This window comes from Scyliorhinus torazame, chromosome 9 (genome assembly GCF_047496885.1).
Source record: "Scyliorhinus torazame isolate Kashiwa2021f chromosome 9, sScyTor2.1, whole genome shotgun sequence".
Classification (NCBI taxonomy): Eukaryota; Metazoa; Chordata; class Chondrichthyes; order Carcharhiniformes; family Scyliorhinidae; genus Scyliorhinus; species Scyliorhinus torazame.
The window spans coordinates 188,303,544-188,328,568 of NC_092715.1; the positions used below are offsets into that span (position 1 = coordinate 188,303,544).

The 25,025-nt window shown below is 44.4% G+C and overlaps 1 protein-coding gene across 2 annotated transcripts in view; it reads left to right on the forward strand.

Annotated features, from left to right (window-relative positions):
• LOC140429645 (caspase activity and apoptosis inhibitor 1) overlaps positions 1–25,025 on the forward strand; it is a 64,743-nt gene that overhangs the window by 1,934 nt on the left and 37,784 nt on the right. The window contains exons 2-4 of one of the 2 annotated variants that reach the window (XM_072516911.1): positions 6,691–6,879; positions 9,267–9,354; positions 11,617–11,698. In XM_072516911.1, coding sequence (XP_072373012.1) covers positions 6,691–6,879; positions 9,267–9,354; positions 11,617–11,698 — 359 coding nt within the window. The remainder of the gene's footprint in view (positions 1–6,690; positions 6,880–9,266; positions 9,355–11,616; positions 11,699–25,025) is intronic. The other variant, XM_072516912.1, reaches the window with a different exon arrangement.

The following is a 25,025-nucleotide window of genomic DNA, read 5'->3' on the forward strand; positions in this document are numbered from 1 at the left end:
TGCGGTGTTTTAGTGCTGCAGGGAGTGAATATGTGTGGACTGTGGGGCACAATCAAGCTGGCTACTTGGGAGAACGTCTGGTTGCGGCTATGCCTAGGTAGGTCGCACGTTCGGCAGCTCCTGTCGGGAACGGACTTTTGGGCTCTTCAGAGGGGCCCCAACGGCAATTGTTCGACGGCTTCCAGTGTGGGAAGGTGATAGTAAGGTCCCCCCGACATTATATGGATTGGACCAGGAGTGGAGCGGTTAAAAAAGGTGATCCTGGTGCAGCGAAAAAGTGCAAGGGAAGAAAAGCAAGATGGCAGCAGGTGGAGACCAAGCAGCGTGGTCGCAGGAGCAGCAGGAGTTTCTTAAACGCTGCTTTGAGCAGCTGAGGACAGAAATACTGGCGCCAATGAAGGTGGCAATTGAGAAGCTTGTGGAGACCCAGAAGGCCCATGGGGCGGCGATCGGGAGGGGCGGCGATCCGGGAGGTGCGGCAAAAAGCTTCGGAGAACGAGGACGAGATCTTGGGCGTGGCGGTGAAGGTGGAGGCGCACGAGGCGCTGCACAAGAGGTGGGCGGAAAAATTTGAGGACCTGGAGAATAGGTCGAGGAGGAAGAATCTTCGGATTCTGGGTCTCCCCGAAGGAGTGGAGGGGCCCGATGCCGGGGCATCACGGTAGCATTGTGGATAGCACAATTGTTTCACAGCTCCAGGGTCCCAGGTTCGATTCCGGCTTGGATCACTGTCTGTGCGGAGTCTGCACATCCTCCCCGTGTGTGTGTGGGTTTCCTCCGGGTGCTCCGGTTTCCTCCCACAGTCCAAAGATGTGCAGGTTAGGTGGATTGGCCATGATAAAAATTGCCCTTAGTGTCCAAAATTGCCCTTCGTGTTGGGTGGGGTTACTGGGTTATGGGAATAGGGTGGAGGTGTGGACCTTGGTAGGATGCTCTTTCCAAGAGCCGGTGCAGACCCGATGGGCCGAATGGCCTCCTTCTGCACTGTAAATTCTATGATATCATACTATGAGCATGATGCTCAATTCACTGATGGGCGCGGGTGCTTTCCCGAGGCCCCTGGAGCTGGATGGGGCTCATCGGGTCCTGGCAAGGAGACCCAAAGCCAACGAGCAGCCAAGGGCTGTAGTGGTGAGGTTCCACCGCTTTATGGACAGAGTGTGTGTGCTGAGATGGGCCAAAAAAGAGCGGAGCAGCAGGTGGGAGAACACAGAGATCTGAATTTATCAGGACTGGAGTGCGGAGGTGGCTAAGAAGAGGGCTGGTTTCAACCGGGCTAAGGCGGTGCTCCATCGGAAGGAGGTGAAGGTCGGGATACTGCAGCCAGCGCAATTGTGGGTCACGTTCCAAGATCGGCACCACTATTTGGAAACGCCTGATGAGGCATGGAACTTTATACAGACTGAAAAGTTGGACTCCAATTGGGGGGATGTTTACTGTGTTTACCGCGTTTGGGGAATGTTCTTTTTGTTCGAGTGCTGGGTGGGGACGGGTGACTGGATTTGATGTGGGGGCTGTGGGAGAGTGTGGGCGTCGGTGTTGGAGGGGCAGGGCCCCATGGAGGAAGAGGGGGGGTGGAAGCCCGGGGATGGGGAGTTGGGGTAAGGCCGCAAAAAGGAGCTGCGCCAGAGGGGGCGGGGCCGGCTCAGGAAAGCGCGGGCTTTTTCCCACGTTCGGGAAGGATGGGGTCGGGGTCGGGGCCGGGGGGGGGGGGGGGGGGGGGGAGGGCGGTGCTGGAGAGGAGCGCACACTGACTGCCAAGGGGTGGGGGGATTCTCACACTGGGGGGTCGATGGAATGGTGGGAGAGGCCGGGGTCAGCAGGAGTCAGCTGACTTACGGGAGTGTTATGCGGGGAGCAAAATGGATAGATGAGGATCTAGTTGGGGGGGGGGGGGGGGGGAGACTGGGTTGATTCTGCATTGGCCAAAAGGGAGCTGGAAGTCGGAGAGGTAGTCTGAACGGGGGTCCGCCGCCTGGGGGATTGGAGGGTGCGGGAGGTGCGGGCACGTGGCTGGCCTAGAAAAGGAGATGGCTAGTCGGCGGGGGGGGAGGCGAGGCGAGTAGTCCCCCGATCCAGCTGATAACTTGGAATGTGAGGGGCCTGAACGGGCCGGTCAAGAGTGCCCAGGTGTTCGCGCACTTAACCATATCGACCTTCAGTCCCTTTATGCTCCAGGAGACACGTCTGAAGGTGGCAGATCAGGTTAGGCTGAGAAAGGGGTGGGTAGGGCTGGTCTTTCATTCAGGGCTGGATGCGAAGAACCGAGGGGTTGCAATACTGGTGGGGAAGCGGGTGTCGTTCGAGGCACTGAATATTGTGGTGGATAATGGAGGTCGATATGTGATGATGAGTGGTAGGTTGCAGGGGGGGCGGGTGGTACTGGTGAACGTATATGCCCCGAATTGGGATGATGCCGGATTTATGAAACGCATGCTGGGTCGGATTCCGGATCTGGAGGTAGGAAGCTTGATAATGGGGGGGGGGGACTTCAACACTGTGCTGGACCCAGCACTGGACCGTTCTAGGTCCAGGACGGGTAAGAGGCCGGCTGCGGCCAAGGTGCTCAGGGGGTTTATGGACCAGATGGGGGGAGTGGATCCATGGAGGTTTGCCAGGCCGCTGGCCAGGGAATTTTCCTTATTTTCCCACGTCCATAGAGCCTGCTCCCGGATAGATTTTTTCATTTTGAGTAGGGCGCTCATCCCGAAAGTGGAGGGAACGGAATATTCAGCCATAGCCATCTCGGACCACGCCCTGCATTGGGTGGAGCTGGTGTTGGGGGAGGAGAGGGACCAGCGGCTGCTGTTGCGCCTCGATGTGGGACTGTTGGCGGATGAGGGGGTGTGAGGGCGGGTGCGGGGGTGTATTGAAAGATATTTGGAGGCCAATGACAACGGGGAGGTGCAGATGGGGGTAGTCTTGAAGGCGGTGGTCAGGGGAGAACTAATCTCCATTAGGGCCCACAGGGAGAAGAGAGGGAGAGGTTGGTGGGGGAGATTTTAAGGGTGGACAGGAGGTATGCAGAGGCCCCCGAGGAGGGGCTACTTAAGGAGCGACGGATCCTCCAGACGGATTTCGACCTGTTGACCACGGGGAAAGCAGAGGCACAGTGGAGGAAAGCGCAGGGGGCGATGTATGAATATGGGAAGAAGGCGAGTCGGATGCTGGCACATTGATGCAGCTGTCTATCAAACTGGTCTCCTGCTAGCCATGCGCTTTTACTGTACCGACACTGGTTATTACTATTTGTGTACATACTTTTTCCACTTCTTGGGTCCTTGTTCAATTAATGTGATTTTATATATAAATTCCTTGCTTCTTGGAGCTTTCCCTTATTTTGCATGTGGTCAAATGTGGTTCAGTATGTTTCTGGGTGAAGAATTTCAAACACCGATTTGAGAATGACCGCCTTAAACAGTAGTAAAGGTATAGTTGATTTGATTTATTTATTGTCACATGTACCGAAGTACAGTGAAAAGTTCTTTTCTGCAGCCAAGGAAACGTACACAGTAGATTTGTTTTTAAAGTAGATAGTTACAGTGAATGCGGAAAAGTACACAGTACATCGACAAATAGTTAGTTACAGTATGGAACAAGGGCAAAATAACAAAGCAAATACGACAAAAGCAGCATTCAGCATCATTAATAGTGTGTTACAGGGAACAGATCAGTCAGAGGAAGAATCATTGAGGAGTCTGATAACTGGGGAAGAAGCTGTTCCTAAGTCTGGATGTTCAGACTTCTGTATCTTCTACCTAATGGAAGGGTCTGGAAGAGGGCAAAGGCTGGGTGCAAGGGGTCTCTGACAATGCTGTCTGCCTTCCTGAGGCAGCGGGAGCTGTACACAGAATCAATGTGAGGGTGGCAAGCTTGTGTAATGCATTGGGCTGCGTTCACTACACTGCAGTTTCTTGCGATCTTGGGCCGAGCAGTTGACATACCAAGTTGTGATGGAGCCGGATAGGATGCTCCCTGTGGCACATCTGTAGAAGTTCGTGAGAGTCGATGCAGACATGCTGAATTTCTTTAGCTTCCGTAGGAAGTAGAGACGTTGATGGGCTTTCTTAACTGTTGCATCAACGTGAGTGGACCAGGGCAGTCTGTTGGTGATGGTGACCCCCAGGAACTTAAAGCTATCGACCATTTCCACTTCGGAGCCATTGATGTAGGCAGGGCGTGTGTCATACCTCGCTTCCTGAAGTCAATGATCAGTTCCTTGGTTTTGCCGACATTGAGAGACGGGTTGTTTTCGATACACCTTGCAACCAAGTGATCTATCTCCTTTCTGTAGTCTGACATGTCGTTGTTTGAGATATGATCCACCACAGTCGTATCATCCGCAAACTTATAGATAGAATTAGAGTCAAATCTTGCCACAGAGTTGTGAGTGTATAGGGAGTACAATAGAGGACTCAGCACACATCCTTGTAGGGCCCCTGTGTTGAGGACTCTTGTGGAGGAGGTGCTGTTACCTATCCTGACAGATTGTAGTCTGTTGGTGAGGAAGTCAAGGATGCAGCTGCACCGGGAGCGGTGAAGTCCAATATTGCAGAGTTTGTCGGGATAATAGTGTTGAAGGTGGAGCTGTAGTCGATGAATAGCAGTCTGACGTAGGTGTCCTTGTTGTTGAGGTGTTCGAGTGTTGAATGTAGGGCCATGGAGATAGCATCTGCAGGCGAACTGCAATGGATCGAGACCATATGGGAGGCTAGCATTGACCTGTCTCATGACTAGCCGCTCGGCAGGGCCACCGGTCAGTATTCGTTGAGGCATAGTACCTTGCTCTTCTTGGGTGATGGTATTAAAGTGATCTTCTTGAAGGAGGTGGGAACCTCGGAGCAAAGAAGTGAGGTGTTGAAGATTCTGCGAATACACTCGCCAGCTAGTCTGCGCAGGATCTGAGTACTCGCCCAGGGACTTTGTCGGGGCCTGCCGCTTTCTGTGGGTTCACTTTCAAGAAGGCAGCTCTTAACCTCCTGAGGCTGTAATAATGGGTATGGGTGTGTCCAGGGCTATTGGGGCGGGTCGCACTGATGTATTGGCAGGCATAGAACTTGTTCAGTTCATCGGGCAGGGATGCTCCAGCACCAGAGATTCTGCCTGGCCTTGCTTTGTAGCCCGTTATCACGTGTAAGCCCTGCCATAGATGTCATGGGGTTGTGTCATTGGCCTGGTACACTAGTTTGGTCCGGTATTATTTTGACGTCCCTGATGGCTTCACGTACGTCATACTTGGATTTCTTGTCTAGGTCAGGGTCGCCAGATTTGAACGCCTCCATACAGTACTTCAGAAGGGAGTGAACCCTTCTGTAAAGCCAGGGTTTCCAATTGGGGAACAGCCGTATTGTCGTCTTTGGTACACAGTCCTCGACAGACTTAGTGATGAAGTCTGTGACGGTGGTTGCGTACTCGTCCAGGTTAGCTGCCATGACTCCAAGCAGTTGTGGAGGATATTCTTTGATGCCTCGGACCAGCACTGCACGATTTTCTTGACTGGCTCAGCATGCTTGAGTTGCTGTTTGTAAGCCGGAAGTAGGAGTACCAACTTGTGGTCGGATTTGCCAAAGTGTGGTCGGGGAATGGAGCGGTTGGCACCTTTTGATGCTCATGTAGCAGCGGTACAGGGTGTTTGCACCTCTGGTGGGGCAGGAGATATGTTGATGGAATTTATGTAGAACCCACCTGCGATTGGCTTGATTGAAGTCTCCAGCCAGGGCTTCAGGGTGATTTATTTCTTTGTTGTTGGTGGTGGAGTGTAGTTCGTCAAGTGCTTTCTTCACTTCAGCCTGGGGTGGGATGTAGACTGCTGTGATGAGTACATAGATGAATCCACGTGGGAGGTAGAAAGGGCGACACTTCACGGTCAGGTATTCAAGGTCTGTGAAGCAGTGGCACGCTAGGGACACCACATCCGAGCACCAGGCGGTGTCGATGAGGAGGCAAACACCCCCGCCCTTCAACTTGCTTGAGGCCATTGTGCGATCCATCCAGTGGATCGAGAAGCCTTTGGGTTTTGAGTTGGATGGCGCAGTCTGGTGTGGCTGGAGTAAGCCATGGCTCGGTGAAGCAGAGCACCCAGCAGTTCCTCACTTCTCTGTGGGAGTCCAGCATTGAGGTCGCCTTAGTCCCAGATGACCAGAGGCTACTTTCCTCTTTGCGGGGGAGAGCTGACTGGTGGTGATTTCACCTGAGGATCACCACACCTCCGGCGACGGGCAAGGTTGAGAAGTGGGCTTTTGTGAATAACCCCAGCTGCTACAGGAATTGAACCCACGCCGCTAGCCTTGCTCAGCATCATGAACCAGCTATTCAGCCAAGTGAGCTAAGTAGTACTGTCCAAAGATTTGCATGCAAACCTTCTTGCTCCATTGTTCCTGACAAGGCAGAGTAATTGGGAAGTTACAACATCAGGAGTTGCAGCTGTTATGTTCTGTTTTTCCAATGTTTTGCTACTGTGCTTTTACAGTTCAGAAAGTTTTCTCTAGGCGTATAATTTGTTTCTGGAGGTTAAATTGCTTTCGAAGAATCAGTAAATGAGAACTTTTTGACCTCTTTCAATATTGTGCGTGGTATTTTTGTTCCTATTTCCATGTTGCATTGGGATTAATTTCTATTAAGTTTATAATAATTTTTTAATGTGAATTATGTTTGCAATTCCAATTCTGTAACTGTTTTACGTCCTTGAAGTCAGGAAGAATTGCTTCGGAAAAAGAGATGACCAATGAGGCCAGTGACTTGGAAGAAGGGGGCCTTGACCTCAATGTTACCTTGAAGCCGATCAGTTCGTACATCTCCGACAGGAAAGAAATGTTAGAACAGTGCTTCAGAGTCATAGGAGAGAAAAAGCTTCAGAAAATGCTCCCAGATATATTAAAGGTACTGTAACAACAAAATCATCACACAAAATATGCCATAGTACTGTGAAAGTCACTGTCTCCCCCAGGGGTATAAATGAGGAATGGGTTTTCTTGTCCAAACAGCTGCATAGACTTTTCTCAATTTTAATTGATATCCATCACGACCCCTTTTGACTTAAGCCAAAAATAAAATTTTAACAAAGCTTAATATTTGTAATATGTCCACTGATAATCCACTTCAAATAAATAATAATGTTCAGGTGGATCCGAAAGAGATTGAATGCAAGTCGACTAAGAGAAGACAGGAAATTAAGGCACTAAATTAATCCAGAATCAATTTTCAGTAATGCTAGTTGATCTCCAATGGAATTGTTCGAAACTTGGAATTCCCTGGGTCTCAGAAGCTAATATGTCTGACTGCATTTACCCATAAAGCGCCTTAGGAACTTAGGAATTAGGAGCAGATGTTGGCCATTCAGCCCTTCGGCCAGCTCCGCCATTCAATCAGACCATGGCTGATCTCTTGCTGGTCCCAAATCCACCTCCTCACCTGTTGCCCATATCCCTTTAACCCGTTTTTTAATCAGAAAATACCTATCTCCTTCGTGAAATCACTTAATGACTCCGATTCCACCGCATTATGTGACAGGGAGTTCCACAAATTCACCACCCTCTGCAAGAAGTAGTTCCTCCTCATCTCAGTTCTAAATCTCGCCTCTCAACCTATATCTGTGACCTCTCATTCTAGATTGACCCACAAGGGGAAACATTTGGCCTACGTTTACTTCATCAATCCCATTTAGTATTTTATATACTTCGATTAGATCCCTTCTCATCCTTCCAAACTCCAGCGAATATAAGCCCAAACTGTTCAATCTCTCCTCGTACGTCAACCCCTGGTGAACCTCCTCTGAACTGCTGCCAATGAACCATATCATTCCTCAAATAAGGAGACCAAGACTGGACATAATACTCCAGATGTGGTCTCACCAACACCCTATACAATTGCAACACCACTTCTCTACTTTTATACTCCGGTCCTTTTGCAATAAACGCTATTTGTCTTTTGTCTTTTCTATTTGTCTTTTGAATTACATGGGCACAGTGGGATAAACAGCTGGCTTCTAATTCAGAACAAGGCCAGCAGCGTGGGTTCAATTCCCATACCAGCCTCCCCGAACAGACGCCGGAATGTGGCGACTAGGGACTTTTCACAGTAACTTCATTGACGCCTACTTGTGACAATAAGTGATGATTATTATTATTACTACATGCTGCACCTGCATACCGACTTTCTGCGATTCATGAACAAAGACCCCCGGGCACATATTGAATCTGCTTTTACTTTAGATAATTTCCCTTTCTATTTTGTCAATCAAAATTGATAACCTTACACTTACCTACATTAAACTCCATCGCCTAGCCATCTATATTAGTCTGTAAAATCTTTATCTCCTTTTCACTGCCTGCTTTCCCACCTATTTTAGTTTCATCCACAAATTTTCTATGTTACACTCTGCCCCTGCTTGCAGATCATTTATGTAAATTGTAAACAGTTGAGGTCCGAAGACTGACCCTTGCAGCACCCCACTGGATACAGTTTGCCAGCTAGAGAAGGACCCATTTATCCTGATCCTTTGCTTTCTGTCAATCAGCCAATTCTCAATCCAATCTCGGGCTCTACCCCCAATCCCCTGCGATCTTACCTTCTGGATCAGTCTTTTATGCGGCACCTTATCAAATGCTTCTGGAAATCTAGATATACCACATCCACAGGTTTCCCATTATCCACCTTGTTGGTTATGTTCTCAAAGAACTCAAGCAAGTATGTCAAGCATGACTTACCCTTCATAAAACCATGCCGACAATGGTGGATTGAACTTTGTCTTTCTAAATGTTCAGCCATCTCCTCCGTAATGATTGATTCCAGCAACTTCCCCACCACAGAGGTCAAACTAACCGGACGGTAGTTTTCTACTTTTTGCCTTTCTCCCTTTTTGAATTTCCAATCCATCGGGACCCTTCCAAAATACAGGGAATTCTGAAATATAATAACCAATGCATCCACTATCTCTGCTGCCACCTCCCTTAATACCCTAGGGTGCAGGCCATCATGTCCTGGAGACTTATCTGCCCTAAATCCCTTCAGTTTGTTCAATACCTTGAGGCTTGTCCAGTGGCCAAGTGTTTCAAGTTGGTTAAAACGTTTCTTTCATGTCCAATGTCTTTTGTCACATGGCAGTGATTTCTCTCTTTAGGAATGAATATATTCCTAAATCATCTTAATTGCACAGGTTATAACCCTATTTAATTTTATTAATATCTACAGTTGTGTGATATTAGCTTTTGCCCAGATAATGCAATGGGATTATTTCTTGCAATGGAATAATTGTATTTTGTCTCTAGCAGAATTGCTCTGTAGAAGAAATTAAGGCACTATGTTTGGAGCAACTGACACTTTTATCTGATAAGAAACTTCTCCAAATTATTGAGGGTAAGAAGTAGCATTTCTGTTTTATTGGTTGAATTGTACATTGTATATGTTGTGTTGCCCTATTATGTATTTTCTTTTATTCCCTTTTCTTCTCATGTACTTAATGATCTGTTGAGCTGCTCGCAGAAAAATACTTTTCACTGTACCTCGGTACACGTGACAATAAACAAATCCAATCCAATCCAAAAGGAAACAGCCGTTTGTTAGAAAACAGTTTCCAGTGAGGATCTAATATTTTTCTGTATATATTTTTTTGTATGTGATGCTTTATTTCAAGAGGGTAGAGTAGAAAAGTAGGAAGTCTTGCTTCAACTCTATAGGACATTAGCACAGTAGTTAGCACATTGCTTCACAGTGCCAGGGACCCATGTTCGATTACCGGCTTGGGTCACTGACTGTGCGGAGTCTACACGTTTTCCCTATGCTGGGCTTCCTCCGGGTGCTCCAGTTTTCTCCCACAAGTCCCAAAAGACATGTTTGTTAGGTGAATTGGACATTCTGAATTCTCCTTCAGTGTACCCGAATAGGTGCCGTAGTGTGGCGACTAGGGGATTTTCACAGTAACTTCATTGCAGTGCTAATGTAAGCCTACTTGTGACACTAATAAATATTCTGATTATTATAACATTGGTGAGACCATATGTAGAATACTGTGCACAGTTTTGGTTCCTTACTTCAGGAGCAAATGCTCTCGGAAGCAGTTCAGAGAAGATCCACGAGGCTGATTCCATGGATGGTGGGTTGGGCCTATATTGATTGGAGTTTAGATGAATGAGAGTTGATCTTATTGAAGCATATCAGATTCTGAGGGGGTTTGACGGGAAAGATGCTGAAAGGATGTTGTTCCTTATGACGAAATCTGCAACTCGGGGGGGGGGGGGGGGGGGGGGGGGGGCGGGCACAGTGTTAAAATAAGGGGTCTCCCAACTAAGATGGAGATGTGGAAGAATTTCTTCTCTCGGGTCATTAGTCTTTGGAATTTTCTTTCCCAGAGAGCAGTGAAGGCTGTGTGATTGAATATATTCGAGGCTGAGTTACACAGATTTTTCATTTCCAGGGAGGTGAGGATTATGGCAGGGCGGTGCAATGTGGTGGGTTAGGGAGGTGTGGAGATTCTGGCAGGTGGGAAAGTGGAGTTAAGGCCACAATCCGATTAGTCATTCTTATTGAATGGTGGGACAGGCTCTTAAGTGCCGATGACCTACTCCAGCTCCTATTTCTTATGACCATGTTCTTATACGTTATTTAGAAAATCCAAACATTGTCTAAAATATTAGACCTCCTCCCTTACACTCGTAATAATGAGTTTCCATTGTCTTTTACCAACTGTACATATAAAAGCCTATGTTCAGAAGGGGAACTAAAATGCTGACCCTATTTAAAGTGTATAATAGTTGATTCTTTTGCACATATCCTGGAAATACCTCCTTGATGTGTAGATACACCCACTGTGCTGTTAGGGATGAGTTCCAGGATGTTGCCCCAGCGACAGTGAAAGAATGGCGATATGCCTGGTTTTCAAGATGAATTAGGGCATAAGCTGTCAGGGTGCATGGCTGCTTTGGCAACTTAAGGTTAGAAACACCATGTGAGATTTGATGTCTCTATACAGGAATAAATTGTCAGACTAGACTCAGGCACATGCATCTGATCAATTTTCGTTCTTTTCACTTTACTGCATGTTGCTGTAAAGGAAGCTGTTGCATTTAAACATTAATTTTGTTTGTTACACTTTAATTGGCAAATGCAGTACTTGATACTCTGTGCTGGCAGATAATTCTTTTTTTTTATAGCACTGCCCTGTCTCTAGAATAGAAAGATTATGAAAACCATACAGAGAATATACAGTAGAGATTCACCTGGATGATACCAAGGAGGAGAAACTATTATGAAGGAAGGCTTGAGATTGAGAATATTTCTGCTAAATATGTAAAATGCTTAGATATGATATAGATTTTTAAAAATGTTGACAATCAAACATTTAAAGGAACCATTATAACTATTAACATGACTTGGCAATGCAGTAGAAACTGTTGACATGGCAGAAGTCTTAATACTTGATCTAAACAGAAGAATTAATACATAGTGCAGGTCAAAGTGATATTAATTCTTTGATATAGTAAATGATCTGTTTTTGGATTACGATTTCTAAATCTGACAACCAATCTATTTTTTATTTACAAATTCAAGTTTAAAATATTCCGACACAGCTGCAGGCTCCCAAGTTGTATTGTAATATTTCAAACAATCTTTTCACTCTAGGTGATTACTTTGGTTCATCTGATACTGAAGAAGAGGTAGGAGAGAATTACCGGTACAAGAAGAAACTGGACACACAAAGTCAGTAAGTGCAGCTTTTAATTATTCAAGAGTATAGTTTGGGTATTCGAAGGTGCTTGCAACATACAACACTATTTGATTTAGTTTTCTGTTCAGCACAGTTATATATGCATGCCTATCTGTATATACACCAAATGAATTGAAACAAATTTATTGTAATGAAATTATAATCAAATCCTTTTGAACTGTTTCATAGCATAGCTTAATTTAGTCTTGTCTGTATTGTCCTCATTTTCTGTGATGGTCTGACTATTACACTGCTTCTTGTAACTTCTATTCTATATTTTTATAATGTTTTATAATTATAAATAGTGTGTGACTATTGAATGGCGAATTTGATGCTTATGAATAATTGAACATTTTGTAGAATGTTCTTTTTTGATGGCAAAACCACCTTGAAAAATGCACTATTTATTAAGGAAAACATGATAGAATCCCTACAGTGCAGAAGGAGGCCATTCAGCCCATTGAGTCTGAACTGACGCTCTGAAAGAGCACTCCACTTAGGCCCCCTTTCCCGACCTATCCCCATACCCTTCATATTGATCATGGCAATCCACCTAACCTGCACATTTTTAGACTCTGGGAGGAAACCAGAGCACCCACACATCGCCACACAGACAGTCAATCAAGGCCAGAATCGAACCCGGTCCCTGGCGCTGTGAGGCAGCAGTGCTAGCCACTGTGTCGCCCATGTCGCTACACCACTAATGGGATGGCATTGTTCAAACATAGTTTTCACATACAGGTATTGGGTCTTAGGAATAAAATTTATAGTTGAGACAGATCGGATTTGCTCCCAAATGCTTAGGTGAGGACGATTCCCTAGTTGATTTCTTGTTCCTAGAAAGGAATGTTCATTGAAATGGACGGCATTCAAAACTAATCTCAAGAAAAGCTGCCTTCAAAGGTTCAGTGGGCTGTAGAGTATTGACTTTCTCAATTTCATTGTGACTTTGAGTGTGACATCATTCGTGAATCTCTGACATCCAGCAGCAGAGGTTGACTAGCAATCAGTTTTCAGACTTCTCATGCAGCAAAGCAGAAAGTAAAAAGTGGGGATTATATTTCACATTTTAATAATTGCACAGGAAATTAATAGAAGATTGCAAAATACACATGGGGTGAACTTTAAAAATAACTTTATTATTTTAAAAACATGGAATTTTTAAATATTCTTCTGTTGGAGTTTTACAAGGCCAGAGAAATTTGAACAATAATTAAGACTTGGTACATCATTTAAAAACTCGGTACATCATTTAAAAACTCAGCACCACCTCTATCCAACAGGGCTTAATATTTTCAGTTTTACAGTGTGCAGGAGCAGGATATCAATAACGCAAACTTCTAGATTTTAGTGTTTATCTGCAGACACCAAATGTTGTTGTCACGTTTGCACAGTAACGACATTGACACTGTCTGTTTCACCATCATTGTAACTGTAAATTCTGGATCATTATTTATTTTGACAACTAAAAATATCGTTGGTCTAGTGGGTATAAACTTTGGCCTAGATTTCTCCTTTGGCTAGTGCTTGACTGCAACCAAATAATGGAAAAAAAATCTAAATCATGTTAATCATCTTTCTTCATTTATCCAGCAAAAATTATATGACAATATCCTTCTCATCATTAAACGACTAGCAAATCTGACTCTTAGAATGAAATCGCAATCTATACTGTCAGGATCATGGATAAAGAATACTACTGTAGAAAGTTACCTCTTTCATTGCAAGGGAAATTCTTCTCCATTTTGAGGGAACAATTTTCTCAGATTAGTCCTTTCTTATCAGTGTACTCTTAGCAACTGAGAAAGCCAACATCGTACTGCATAGCAAAGCTGATGGAAAGGTGAAAGTTGTTTTGATAACTTCTTTTGAGAGCATTTGATTTTTCTAGGACTTCTAAGCTGTTGAAACTAATTCAAAATTATAACTTTTAATACAAATTGCACATTGTTCTTATCAGATGGGAATGAATGTTACCAAACATGTTAAGAATGGAGACATTAACGTAGGCAGTACTGAATGTACTTCAGTATCCGCATCCAGAGAGTAAGATACCAGTATAGAGTACCTTTCCACCCACCTAATATTCGCAAAATGCCAACAATGACTTGAGCTTCCACTCAGAACTCAGCACAAGCATGCCATAGATATGTTAGGTAAGCTTTTCGAAACAGTTGAGGAGCCCTGGCCCCGCTGAGTACAGTACCATAGTTGTTTTGTTACTGGATGAGTAATCTAGAGACATGGGTTTAATTCCCATCACAGCACCTGGAGTATTTGGATTCGGGTAGCTAAATTCAATCTGGAATAAAAGGCTGGAATCATAGAATGGTTACAGCGCAGAAAGAGGCCAATCAACATATTATGTCTGTGCCGGCCCTTTGCAAGAGCATTTCAGCTAGTCTCACTCCCCTGAACTTTCCCTGTACTTCTGCAGGAATGGGCTGTGGGAGTTCCCTGGGCCTAACAATCTTCATCTGCTTCATCATGAAATCAAAAGCAGGAATGTCTACACAGTATTTAGTTCCATTTGCAACACTTCAGATAATGAAGCAGTCTGCCTGGAAGCAGCAAGACCTGAACAGCAGGCAGACTAGGACTGATATGTGGCAACCACACTCCAGGAAATGACCATCTCCAATAAGAGAGACTAATCACCTCACCTTGACATTAAACAGTATTACCGTAGAAGAATCCTCCCCACCGTAAACATCATTAACCAGAAACTTAATTGGACCAGCCACATAAGTGCTTCAAGAACAAAGTAGAGACTTGCGTATTCTGCCAAAGGGTATTTCACCAAAGCCTTTCCACCATCTACACAACCCAAATCAGGAGTGAGGTGGACTATTCTACACTTGACTTGATGTATGAAAGTTACACCATGCCATAGTCATCTTGGCACAAAAGGCCATTCGGCACATTGAGTCCATGCTGCTCAACACCATCCAGGATAGTGCAGCCCGTTGATTAGCCCCTTTACATCCATCAATGTAACCATTCACCCCCTCTACCAGCAGCACTGTAGCTGCAGCATAAACCATCTACAAGATGCACTGCAACAACTCACCAACACATTTTGTCATTTATGTTGTCGGGTCAAATTGCCGGAACTCCTTGCAGCACTGCGGAAATACCATCACTGCATAAACTGCAGTGGTTCTAGAATGTGGTTCAGCACCACTTGTGGGTAATTAGGTGTTTCCAATAAATGCTAGCTAGTGATGCCCACATACATGAACAAATTAATTAAAAATAAGACCCAGTTGAAGCCAGCATTGGGGTACCTGTCTATCACCAGATCTCCGTGACCAAGGCTGGCCGGTCTGCGCCACCCAGGCCGGCCGATCATTGTGACCCACCGTTATTTCTTACCTATAATGAAACAGATGAGCCTTCCTGATCCTCACAATCTCACTTGCTTTGTCATTAAATGTTATGTTTCCGCTAAGGATTTCAGCTGACGATTTAAGTTCTTGCATTCTTTGAAAAAAATCAAGTGGTTTGTCCTTGAACACTTTGAAGTTTTGAGATTTTCAAACTTTAATTTACCAATACCACCCTGCATAAAACACACACGGGCTTTGCATCCTGATTTGTATTGGCACAATTAAGGAAGCCGCTCCTCGATATATCATTTTTATACCTCTTTGTTCCTGATTTCGGTTTTTTACTTTGTCGGGTGTTCACCAGAAGCCCTGGAGCTCTGCATACAGCTCACACCATTGTTGCTTTATTCTTCCCTGAACTCTCATGAGAAGTGCTCTCCAGGAGATTCAGTTGTGAGATCCTGGCCTGTTTGTGTTTTTGGCCCCCTCTTTGGCTGCTACAAATGAAGGAATCACTCCGCCATGATTTTGAGCCCAAAGCACTGACTTACAGGGCGCCATGCTCGTGACTTGCTCTCTGCCACCGCTTCTTGCTGGAAGATTCAAACATTTGTATTTAAAGGCCAGTCACGCTCAACATTCTTAAAAGTCGATTGCAGCCGTTGGACTCTTCCACCGCGATCGGGAATGCCGCGACTGATCTCTCCGTGTCCCACCCACGGGTTGCGACCCCGAGTTTGAAAAACCCTGCCTTAGTGAAAACTATTTTTCTTGTTGCAGTTGCAAATCCATGATCAGTGTCTTGTCTTCTGTGAAAATATTGTTATAAAACAAAGCAGTTTAAAAAGTTCATCTTCCATAAATAGACCATGGCCAGCAATTACAGTTGAATGGATATTGCCTCCATTTCCTTCCATCTGTTATGCATTTTTTCATATTATTTAAATGGGTCCAAATGACTAAATTCCATGTTCGTGATGTGAAATGCCAGCAGCAGCTCCTGCATTCTTGTTCTCTTGAGCATTCTGCTCCCAGAACATATGGGAGAGTAGGAAGGGCTAAAATAAATGTTCAACGCCATTTAGTCCTCACAAAATGCTACAATTTACTGTAGTTACATATGCAAACTGCTAATTTTGTGCCAACACATTTTCACTGAAAATTGTTTACAAGGGTAATTACTGCTGTCAGCTACAAGAAGTAGAGTTTCTGTACCTCAGAGTGCATATATACTATATAAAGTATCTGCATCTTAGAATTGACATTGCAGTCTATTATTAATCATCAATCGTGCATCCCAAAAAGTAATGTAAAGTACACGTGGTTGTTAAAATATGAATCAGACTTAAAAGGAAGTGAAGAACTCAAATGAAATAGGCAATTGCTGAAATAGACTTCAACAATAAGAACTCTTGCCTCATGGGCTTAATCGGTGAGTTTATTGAAGGAGACCGTGTACAATAAATATGACTGCAGTACAGTTAAAGAAGAACTTGAAACTATAGAAGATAAACTGAAGATAAAACAGAAAATTAGACTTTTGTGAAGTATTCAGCAGAAGATAATTTGCGATACAACTTTCCAGATGGTTTTGAAGTCAGTGTGACAGAGGCACTTGCTTAGTTAAAAATATTTAGAAAACACACATTCCCTGAGTCAAGTTGGCATATATTCTAAAATAAGGTTCTAATTGAGACCAGTGAGAGAATTGGCCAATTTGGAAACATTGGATCTTATTGCTGTTTCCCATTACTGAAAGCCAGCAAATGTACCTTTGGGCTGGATTTCACAGCCCCCTGGCTGTGTATTTAAAGGTAAGGGGTGGGGGTGGCCTGAAAAATAAAATGCATGGCATTCCCACTGCCTTCCCACCCACCCATGACCTGTCTCCAATTTTACAGTGGATGGTGAAGGTGTCAGGCAGCCTAACTGCCCTTGAGACTAGTAGCCAATTACTGGCCACTTGGAAGGGCCTCATTTCACCTCTATTGCTATTTTACCCCTGGCCGGAGAAGCCGCAGGCTGGGTAGGTAGCCCAGCGGCTTTCACTTGGGCTACATGGTGTTTGGAAGGGGCGGGGGGGTGGGGTGGTGACATGCACTTGTCAGGGTGGAGCTCCCGTCCCTTAACGGTCCGCCCTCTTAACCTCTCAACCCAGAACCCCTCACCCCTCAGCTGTGGTCCGCCAACCACACACATCTAAAGCCCCAGACTTACCTTGAAGTCTGGCCTCATTACCTTTTCAGGACTGTCCATAGTCTCAGTAGTGGCCACTGCTCAAACCTGATCCTGCTGGGACTGCAGAGCTGTCGGCAAATCTGACTACAGGCAGCTCTCCAAGGCGGGACCTCCTCAGATGGGGGCAGACGTCTCACTCTGAAACAATTAAGACTGGACAGTACGGTAGCACAAGCGGCTAGCACTGTGGCTTCACAGCGCCAGGGTCCCAGGTTCGATTCCCCGCTGGGTCACTGTCTGTGCAGAGTCTGCACGTTCTCCCTTGACTGCGTGGGTTTCCTCCGGGTGCTCCGGTTTCCTCCCACAGTCCAAAGACGTGCAGGTTAGGTGGATTGGCCATGTTAAATTGCACTTGGTGTCCAAAAGGATTAGGAGGGGTTATGGAAGTGAGAGCTTAAGTGGATCGGTGCAGACTCGATGGGCTGAATGGCCTGCACACTATGTTCTATGCTCCTAGTGTAAAATGACTGCAGGGCAGCTGGCTTTGGGGTGGATCTTTCGGTCGGGGGGTGGAGGAAAGGGGAATGGGGTGGCCTATAAAATCCTGTCTTACATTTCTGAATTGGATCAAATAATGTCGCGATTGAAAATGAAATGAAAATCACTTATTCAAATGAAGTTACTGTGAAAAGCCCCGAGTTGCCACATTCTGGTGCCTGTTCGGGGAGGCTGGTACGGGAATTGAACCCATGCTGCTGGCCTGCCTTGGTCTGCTTTAAAAGCCAGCTATTTAGCCTAATGTGCTAAACCAGCCCCTGGTTAGCAGCTTATAATCAATTAGATGCAATTGTATAAGGAAGGAAGAGGAAGCATCTGGATAGCAATGAAAGAAAGGTGTGATTCTTTCTAAGAAATTTCATGTTAAATAGATAGTGTTAAATAGATAGTGGAACTTTCATTGGTATAGCCTATATAATCTCTGGAATGCATTTTGCATTGTTACATGTGAAAGACATAATTAAACTAAAAGTCCAGAGTGGAATATGGATTTTTATGTTAGAAAAGTAAAGTAAGGTACCAATGAGAGTTACAATGACGAGTTGGGAGTTCATGTTGTTTGGGATCCCATGGTAAACTATGCCGGGACCCTGTTCTAATCTAAATTCATGACTTGGGTATTGAAACGACAATATAGCTTTCATGTTTGCTGACAGCAGTAAAACAATGAGAGTCATGGAGTCAAGATGATCAAGCTGAAGATTTGGAGGACCTGTACTGGTTTTGCAATGGAGCAAACTCAACAAATTAAAAAGGAATGTAAAGCATCATATGGGCAAAAATATGTATCTTATGTATTCAGTGAATGGAATTGAGATTAGAAAGGAACCGAAGAATAATAAGAGTTATATACTGGAGTGAAGCTTTTTTTTAAAGAAGTAACAGAGTACTGATATCTGTGGTTAAAACTGAAATCGCTGGAGTTTATGCTCAGCATTAGAGATGCATTATTATGACCAGATATGAAGAACTCTGGGCCACATCATAAAAAAACATATATACTTGAGATAGGGTGCCGAGAAGAGCACTATGTTGAATCCCCAAATGTTAAAAGATGAGTAGAAAATATTAGATATACTCAGCAATTATCCAGAAACAAGACATCCAAGGGTAGATCCTCCTCTGGTTTGATGTGGTTGGTAGTGTGTTACATGCACTTTTACTTGCATGTTGTAGTTTGCAGCTATGGATAGTGATGGCAGATGTCACGCAGCTGACCAGAAATCTTTCTTGCTCTTAGCGTCTGCTGTTGGCGTATGTCAAAAGGATTTTCAAGTTGACTGCTTATTAATACACCTTCTTTGGCCATCAAGTCCTGAAGTGGGGCCTGAATCCAGAGCTTCTGATTCAGAGAGAGAGAGAGGCACTGGCGGCAATTACAGCTAGATTGCCACTGCACTCCCTTGTATTTACTCGGGTCAGGAGCTTCACATTCCCCACTTGCTCTTCCAATCAGAATCTGATGAGAATTGTGCAGTGTACCTGGTTCCCAAATCCTGTAAGTGGAAGAGTACCCATACCCTGCTTATATGGCACCAGATAAATTAAAAGGTCCTGTTTTTAAATCTCTTCAGAAGGCAGGGAGAAGGTAAGTGGGTAGGATTGGGGATGGGGGAGCAATCGATGTGTGGTAGGATGGATTGTGGGGCTGGGTAGGATGGGTTGCGGGGGTGTGGTAAGATGGGTCCAGGGGGGTCGGATGGGTAGTTGGGGCATTGGGGAGTAGTCGGGAGGGCGGGGGTGTAGCCGCAGGGTGGGGTAGTTGTGTTGTGTTGTCAGAGGGTGGGGTAGTTAGGGGGCCAGGAAGGGACGGGTAGGCATTTGGGGGTGGAGGTGATGGCCTAATGGTTTGGAGGATAGTCGGGTGGTGTTGAGTGGGACGTAGTCGGAAAGGAGTAGTTGCAGGAAGTCTGGAGGAGTTGGGGGGGGTGGGGGGGGGGGGGCGCTGTGGATGTCAGGGACTGTGGGGGGTGGAGGGGTTGATGTTGGTACAAAAATTATACAGAGGTTAATAAGAGTAGTTACCCATGAAAAAGTAGAAAGATTAAAACCACTACAGAGAGTTGGAACCATCCAAAACCTCTGATTTAAATCTGAGTCCCAGATGGTTCACACTGCAGGGTAATTGCCTATCAGAAGTTTAAACCTCCCTGAGCAATTTCCAAAAAAGGTTTGTGTGTGGACCTCTGGGTGTCACCGAGCGCATCTTCTAGGGAACCTCTGGGGTGCAAGACCTCAGCCCTCTGGAGATTGGAAGTTCTGGGCCAGTAATGATGCTCATGTTCATAAATAGTCAATAGGAATTGTAACTGGAAATTTTAACTGGTTGTCCCTAATTGTGTTATTTTTTAAAAACACAATGTTAAACGCATAACACTAGTAAATGTAGTCATTTGTAATATCTTAACTTTTGCAGAATTACATTTCCTAGGTTCCAAATAACAATACAAATGACATTGTATTTTGAACAGGCATAATAACATCAGGGAGTTGCTACCAGAAGAAACACAAATTTCGAAATGTTATAGCTTGCTGTGTTCATTGGGATTTGAAGTAAAAAAAGAGTCAAATAAAATCAAAGGTGGAAATCTGATCCGTTTCGTTTTCCCCTTAACTCAAACCTATCTCCATCACAATTACATAATACTTATCAGAGAATAAATGATCACAATAATAAGACATGCTGTGGAGATGCCGGCGTTGAACTAGGGTGGGCACAGTAAAAAGGTCTCACAATACCAGGTTAAAGTCCAACAGGTTTGTTTTGAATCACAAGCTTTCGGAGCACAGCTACTTAGGTGAATTCACCTGAGGAAGGAGCTGCGCTCGAAAGTTAGCAATTCGGAACAAACCTGTTGGACTTTAACCTGTTGTTGTCAGACTTCTTACTGTGTCCACAATAAGAAGGAAATTTATCTCCACGGCTGAATAAATAGAAACGTTTTGTAAAATTGAATATTTGCATTGCTTTGAATAAATTAAAATAGCATCATCAGGAAAGAAAATTAGAATAAGTGTGTGTATGTATGTAGTGTGCTTTTAATAAGATAAAGCAAGATGGAAATACAAGTGGTGTTTCCTAAAATAGTAAGCATAAAATGAGGGGTTAAACACTCAGGCTCATAACTTTCCATCTCTGGAGCGTCATACCAAAGTCCCCACTTAAGGATTGCCAGTTGGCCAGAAGTTAAAACTCTCTGTGGGCAATTGCCCTGCACTGGGAACAATCTGATTTAAATCGCAAACTTTAGACTGTCGGAGGAATTGATACCCAGAAAAGTTTAGAAGAATTGTAATCACTTCTAACTTCTGGGTAACTATAACACCACCACCCCCATGTTCCCTCAAGTCCTTTATGCCAAGCTCTGGCATTTCATAGAATCCCTACAATGCAGAAGGAGGACATTTGAACCATTTGAGTATGCACTGATCATCTGAAAGAGCATCCCAAATAGGTTCACTCACCCGTCCTATCCCTGTAACCCCACCTAATCATTGGACAATTTAGCTTATCCACCTAACCTGCACATCTTTGGATTATGGGAGGAAATCTGAACACCCGAAGGAAACCAATGCAGACACGGGGAGAAAGTGCAAACTCCACACAGACAATGACCCAAAGCCGGAATTGAACCCGAGTCCCTGGCGCTGTAAGGCAGCAGTGCTATCCAGTGTGCTACCATGCTTCCTTTCAGAGCCCTTTACCCCACAGTACCATTTCTAGAATCAATGGGCTTGAAAATGCCAGAGACTGGCATTGGGGAGGATGCATGGGGGGTTATGGAGGGTGGGCGGAAGTGCAAAGCCAGGCTTGAAGGGACATGAGGGTGGGTGAAAAGGCAAAGCCTAGCACCGGGGGCATGCGGGGGAACATTTTGCACTTAGCTTATAAAATATCCACTCGTGAGCACTGGGGCTCACAACTCCTCCAAGGGGCTGTAAACCATGACTCTTTAAAAACCTGGCCTGACTCCATGAAAATTGTAGAGATGTAGTTGATACCCATCAATGCAATGGAACTGGCCAGGACGGTTCTGGCAGGAAGCAACTCGTATCCTTTAAAATCATACCCCAAAATTGCAAAGCCTGGGAACGGAGTCAGGAATCCCAGAACTTGAAACTGCACACCATTTTTGAAAGGCTCCCAAGTCTACCTGACTTGATAAAAATACAGATTCGAGTGTTTTGAGGTGAAGCAGCGCTAATTAGACCAGAACGTATTTCAGTTCTCACTTTTAAAAATCATATTGCGGTAATTAATTTTGTATATCCTTTCATTATAAATCCCAATATTCACATTTTTAATGGGAAACAATTGCAGGACAACTTTCTTTCCTTCCATGTGTACCCACATATATTTATGTTTCTTTATTGATTTCCCACTATTGTACATTTTCCCCCCAGAATAAGTAAGTGGTCCTTCTGTAGGTTCTTGTCATTGATGCTATTGATGTGTCAGCAAGGGGTGCAACTCAGTAACCCAAGGGATTTTAGCTGTCTGCTTTCCCCCCTTTTGGTATGGAGAAAAACAGCGATTCACATCAAATGCTTTGCGTGTAGGGGAATCATGTAAAATCTTTATCTCCTCTTCACTGTCTGCTTTCCCACCTATTCTAGTATCATTTGCAAATTCTGCAACGTTACACTCTGCCCCTGTTTGCAGATCATTTATATAGATTGTAAACAGTTGAGGTCCGAGAACTGACCCCTGCGGCATCCTGCTAGTTACAGTTCGCCAGCCAATGAAGGGCCCATTTATCCTGACCTTCTGCCTTCTGTCATTCAGCCAATCCTCAATCCAATCTAGTACTCTACCCCCAATCCCCTGCGATCTCGCCTTCTGGAACAGTCTTTTATGTGGCACCTTGTCAAACACCTTCTGTAAAACCATGCTGACAATAGTGGATTGAACTTGGTCTTTCCAAAAGTTCTGTTACCTCCTCCTTGATGATGGATTCCAGCATCTTCACCACCACAAGAGGTCAAGCTAACTGGTCTATCGTTGCCTGCATTTTGTCCCTCTTTGAAAAGTGGCATCAAATTAACGTGTTTCCAATCCACCGGGACCCTTCCAGAATCCAGGGAATTCTGAAATAGCATAACTAATGCATCCACTATCTCTGCTGCCACCTCCCTTAATACCCCAGGGTGCAGGCCATCAGGCCCTGGAGACTGATCTGCTTTTAATCCCATTAGTCTATTCAATACCGTCTCCCTCGTGATGATGATTGCACCAAGTTCCTCTGTATTAACTAACTTTTGGAAATGTTTTATTATCTTCTACCGTGAAGACAGAGCCAAATATTGGTTCAGTGCCTCCGTCACCTCTTGTGTTCCCCATTATTGACTCACCAGTATAGTCCTCTAAAGGGCCAGCATGTACTTTAGCTACTCTCTTCCTCTTTTTTAAAATACCTTTTTAGAGTACCCAATTCTTTTTTTCCAATTAAGGAGAAATTTAACGTGGCCAACCTATCTTGCACATCTTTGGGCTGTGCGGTGAGACCCACGCAAACACAGGGAGAATGTGCAAACTCCACACGGACAGTGACCCGGGGCCAGGATCGAACCCGGGTCCTCAGTGCCGTGAGTCAGCAGTGCTAACCACTGTGCCGCCCCGTTCTCTTCCTCTTTATATGCTTATAGAAGCATTTGGCATCAGTGTTTATGTTTTCTGCTAGTTTCCTTTCGGAGTTCATCTTCGCTCTTTTGATTTTATTTTTGTAGCCTTTTGCTGAACCTTAAAGTGCACCTAATCCTCCATTACGGTACGGTATGATCTTGTTTTTGCCTTTATGTCTTCCTTGACTTCCTTGTTTAACCAAGGAACGTTCTTCTCTCTTTTACAATTCATCTTCCTCTCAAGAATATAGTTTTTGAGGTATTTAATAATCTTTATTTATAATAATCTTTATTATTGTCACAAGTAGGCCTACATTAACACTGCAATGAAGTTACTGTGAAAATCCCCTAGTCGCTACACTCCAGCACCGTTCGGATGCACAGAGGGAGAATTCAGAATGTCGAATTCCCCTAACAGCATGTTTGTCGGGACTTGTGGAAGGAAACCAGAGCTCCCGGGGGATTTAATATCTCCCTGAACATCTGCCATTGTTCCTCAAACCCTTAATTATTTGTGCCCAGTCTACTTGGGCCAACTCTTTCTGCAGGCCTATATAATTAGCTCTGCCCAACACTAAAACTCTAGTATGGCACTCTGTCTTCTCTCGCTCAATCTGAATTTGAAATTCTAGCATGCTGTGATCAATCCTTCCAAGAGAATCCGCAATGACAAGACTATTTATCAACCCTTCTTTGTTTCATAATAAATCTGAAATAGCCTGCTCCCTGGTTGGCTCCATAACATATTGCTCTTAGAAACAATCCTTTGTACACTCTTTGAAATCTCCCTTGAGGCTACCCTACCCTTGCCAATTTGATTAGTCCAGTCAATATGCATGTTAAAATCATCCATGATTATCGTTGTGCCCTTCTCAAAAATCCTCATTATTTCTTGGTTTATACTATGCCCCACTTTAGAAGTATTGTTCGGGGGCCTGTAAATTACCCCTTCCAAGGAGTCATTTCCCTTGTTTTTTTATTTCCACACAGATAAATTCAACATTTTGGCCCTTAGTGCCAATATAATTTCTTAATACAGCCTTGATATCATCTTTAACCAATAAAGCAACTCCACCTCCTGTTCCATCCTGTCTATCATTTTGGAATACTGAGTACCCTTGGTCAATCAACTCCCAGTCCCGGTTCTCCTGCAACCATGTCGCAGTAATCCCAACCAAATCATACCCATTTGTTTCTATTTGTGCCGTCAGCTCATTGACCTTATTCCGAAAAACTGCAGGTATTTAGGTACAACGTTTTTATATATGTCCTGCTTATTTATCTTTCCCTTGATAACTGATATGAATGTTTCAAATAGCTTTTGTGTAATTATAAGGAAGTGACCTTCCTGCAGTGGTATTTTCTCCCCCTCCCCACACCCTTCCCCTAAAAGTAAGACTTCAAAATTCCACTAAAATAAAAGCGAATACTGTGGATGCTGCAAATCAAAATGAAACCAAAGTGCTGGAGAAACTGAGCAGCATCTTTGGAGGGAGGAACAGCATTAACATTTTTGAGTTGAGTGACTCACCACTGAAGCTAGCCAGTTTATTTTGAAGTTTGATGTTGTAACATAGTGGTTTTAATCTGTGCTTGTTTACTTTACACCAGTGATTTTTCTAGCTTTCCAGTGTTAA